The sequence below is a fragment of the Populus euphratica genome, unplaced genomic scaffold, assembly GCF_000495115.2.
Source record: "Populus euphratica unplaced genomic scaffold, PopEup_1.0 scaffold2115.1, whole genome shotgun sequence".
NCBI classification, from domain to species: domain Eukaryota; kingdom Viridiplantae; phylum Streptophyta; class Magnoliopsida; order Malpighiales; family Salicaceae; genus Populus; species Populus euphratica.
This window is the reverse complement of record NW_011501904.1, coordinates 26,262-29,323: the sequence shown is the minus strand read 5'-3', so window position 1 is coordinate 29,323 and position 3,062 is coordinate 26,262. Positions and strand designations below refer to the sequence as shown.

At 32.6% G+C, this 3,062-nt stretch overlaps 1 protein-coding gene across 1 annotated transcript; it reads left to right on the top strand.

Annotated features, from left to right (window-relative positions):
- Positions 1-1,968: 1,968 nt before the first annotated feature.
- LOC105118598 (lysozyme D-like) lies at positions 1,969-2,671 on the top strand. Its single transcript, XM_011016569.1, has one exon. The coding sequence runs from the start codon at positions 2,091-2,093 to the stop codon at positions 2,430-2,432; it is 342 nt and encodes a 113-aa protein (XP_011014871.1). The 5' UTR covers positions 1,969-2,090; the 3' UTR covers positions 2,433-2,671.
- Positions 2,672-3,062: the final 391 nt, after the last annotated feature.

The following is a 3,062-nucleotide window of genomic DNA, read 5'->3' as shown; positions in this document are numbered from 1 at the left end:
GCGAGATATGGTAGCCCAACTTGTGAAGATGGATGGAGGTTTTAGGGAGGGAAAGAGAGAGGTGGGGGTTTTGGCTTAATTTTGAAATGAGATCAATAAATTTGTGGAGGTTGTGTTTGAATAAGAGTTGTCAGATTTTTTTCAAATCACCAACAAAATTGCTTTTGGTATTTTCGTTGGGTGATTTGACAAGTAAAAATGCATATGAAATTTTTTAAATATTTTTTTATTATTTAAAATTATTAATAAATTATTTTTATCATCAACATTGTTGAATGCAACATAATATTTTTTATTTGTATTTTTGTTATTACTTTCTTTGACTTATTAATTATAATTAGGTTTTAATTATTATCACATTTTGATTTTGTTTGGTACTGTAATTGTAGTTTTTTTTTAAATAATTTTTCGTGTTAAAATACATGTTAATAATTTTTTTAATTTTTAAAAATTATTTTTGATATCATCACATCAAAATAATTTAAAAAAATAAAAAATATATTAATTTAAAATAAATAAATAAAATAAAATATTTTAAATATTTTCAAAAATATTTTTAAAATACAAAAATAACCATTCCTTTATCTTCTTGAACTCTACCATACTTTAATCCGTAGGACACGAGGCTTATCAAACAGAAATATCCCAGAACAAGTTCAATATCTTCTTTCTAATATAAAAACAACTATTTAAGAACAAATCTCAATCATGCAGACTTGATTGTTCACAAAATTGTACTAGTAGCTCGAACGATATATGATCTACAATATCAATGATTAACAAGACATGTATTTTTCTTTTACGAAACAAAATTTGTAATATAATATCACAACGTACATCAAAGAAGAATATGCTTAAAAATTTAAGAAGCGATACCAAAATCCCGTTAACTAAATGGTTAGAAGTTCTATCCATCTTCATTTCTTCTAATTAAATAAGTTAATTTCCAGCACAGGGTAAATGCATTCTAGAATCTTCCATTTCCAAATTTTGTGGTTGGAATTGACAGAAAAAAGCTACAGTGTACCCAATTGAACTGAACACATAAGTAGCTAGCTAGGACAGCTATTGCTTGCAATGCAAGACTCATTATGGAAGATGACTTTTCTTGGCAGCGAGTGAGTGGATCGTGAACTCGGTGAAGTTGACCGTAAGGAAAGATAAGACTGCATGCTGCGGTGCTACACTCTTTTGTCCCATATAGAATTTAATTTGTAAACATATTAAACTGCAAAATGCTCAAGTATCTAGCCCTTCCACGCACAAAAATAAATAAATAAAAACTATTTTTTATAATCTTTTTATTAAATATGCTAGATAGCATCCCCTAACAGGTTCATATGCCCTCCTACATACTTGTCTCCCATATAATTTTGATAATCTTTTTATTAAATAACACAGCACTTAAGCATAAAAGATTATCATAATAGTCAATATATGTGAATATTCTATCTCAAATAATTTATTTAAGATGAACTATTTTTTGTAGGATGTAACGTATTATGATAGTTAAATCTTTGATCATTCCAGTGTCTTCTAATATATCCTTTGAAGCAAACGATACTATTCTATCTATAAAATGTATAAGCATTATTCTATTCCTTCAATGCAACATCAACAGTACAATCCAACCAAACAAGCTCCACTATCTATAGTGGGTTTGAGATTCATGGGACGGCAGGCACCATCTTTCATAAATTAACTCATGTCCGACGCGCATTGCAATCCGATTCTCAGCTTTTGTTAGCCACAAACTTTGGTCAACACTAATTTAAAAAATGTTCATATCGCATACACTTGGCAATGCATGATATATAATTCATAAATAAAGAAAATTAACTAGCAGGTCTCCAGCTTCCACTAATTTTCTGCTACAGTCTGCACGCCTACCATCTTTAATTTTAAGTGGTACCATAAACTCCACCAAACCTCACTATACACAAGTATAAATATAGCTCTATCTTTCCATTCTCCCCTCACGAAAAACTTGAGAGTGTAATAGATACATAGCTAAAACAACATTCCTCTTACATATAGTATACATACATAGTATCTGATAATTTTGGACCTGTGGTTGCTAGGCTCAAGAAATGGGCAATTTGAAGTGTTTAGCAATTCTTGCTCTCCTTGTTGCAACTTCGGCTGTGAGTGAAAGCCGGGTTGCGAGAAAAGACTTGGGCCTGGATCTTGGAGGGTTAGGGGTAGGGCTGGGTGGTGGAGTGGGTATAGGGCTGGGTGGTGGTGGATCAGGCTCCGGTGCTGGAGCGGGTTCGGGTTCGGGTTCTAGGTCTGGGTCTAGTTCAAGTTCAAGCTCATCTTCTTCTTCATCAAGTTCTAGTTCCGGGTCGGGTGGTGGTTCTGGTGCTGGGTCAGAAGCTGGTTCATATGCTGGTTCTAGGGCTGGCTCCGGTTCAAGAAACGGTCGGGGTTAAAGAGCATGGAGGACATGGTTTGTTGAAAGAAGAATAAATGAGAACTGCATATGGTAGTGTGACTGTTTGCGCTCGTACGAATGGATTGTACTCTCTTTGTACCTTATCTACTGTCTGAAATGTTTTATTTAAGAATGTTGGTTGAAAATCATCGTGGTGTTTTGTGTTTTGTTGCTCCTTTTTCGTCTTTATTTTTGTACCGTTTTTCTTTCTCTATCAATTATTTCGTACTTTGACGTGTAAGGATGTTTGATCCATCAAAACTCTCTCTCTCGCAAAGCGCATATTCTAAGTATTTTTGCTCCTCTTTTATGACTATAGACGAAGAATAACTGTGTTTTAATATATATATATTAAGACTCGATCGAACTTACCAAATACACAATCATTAAGCTATATTCAGAAAGTAAAATACATTAATATTTACATATTTTAAGTTTATGAGTGTAATTTACTTAGAAAAACAGCACATATGTTTAGGAAAAAAAATAGAAACCGCTTCAAAAAACTTAATAAATTATTTCAGTAGTCCGTGGTCAGATCAAAGCTTTTGGGATTTTCCAAAACAGCATTGTAGAAAATACCAAGAACAAAATTTATTAGGCTAATAGCATCCTGTAAGGACAATCT

Excerpts from the sequence above, each read along its gene's own strand:
- LOC105118598 (XM_011016569.1), top strand. The coding sequence starts at position 2,091 with ATGGGCAATTTGAAGTGTTTAGCAATTCTTGCTCTCCTTGTTGCAACT.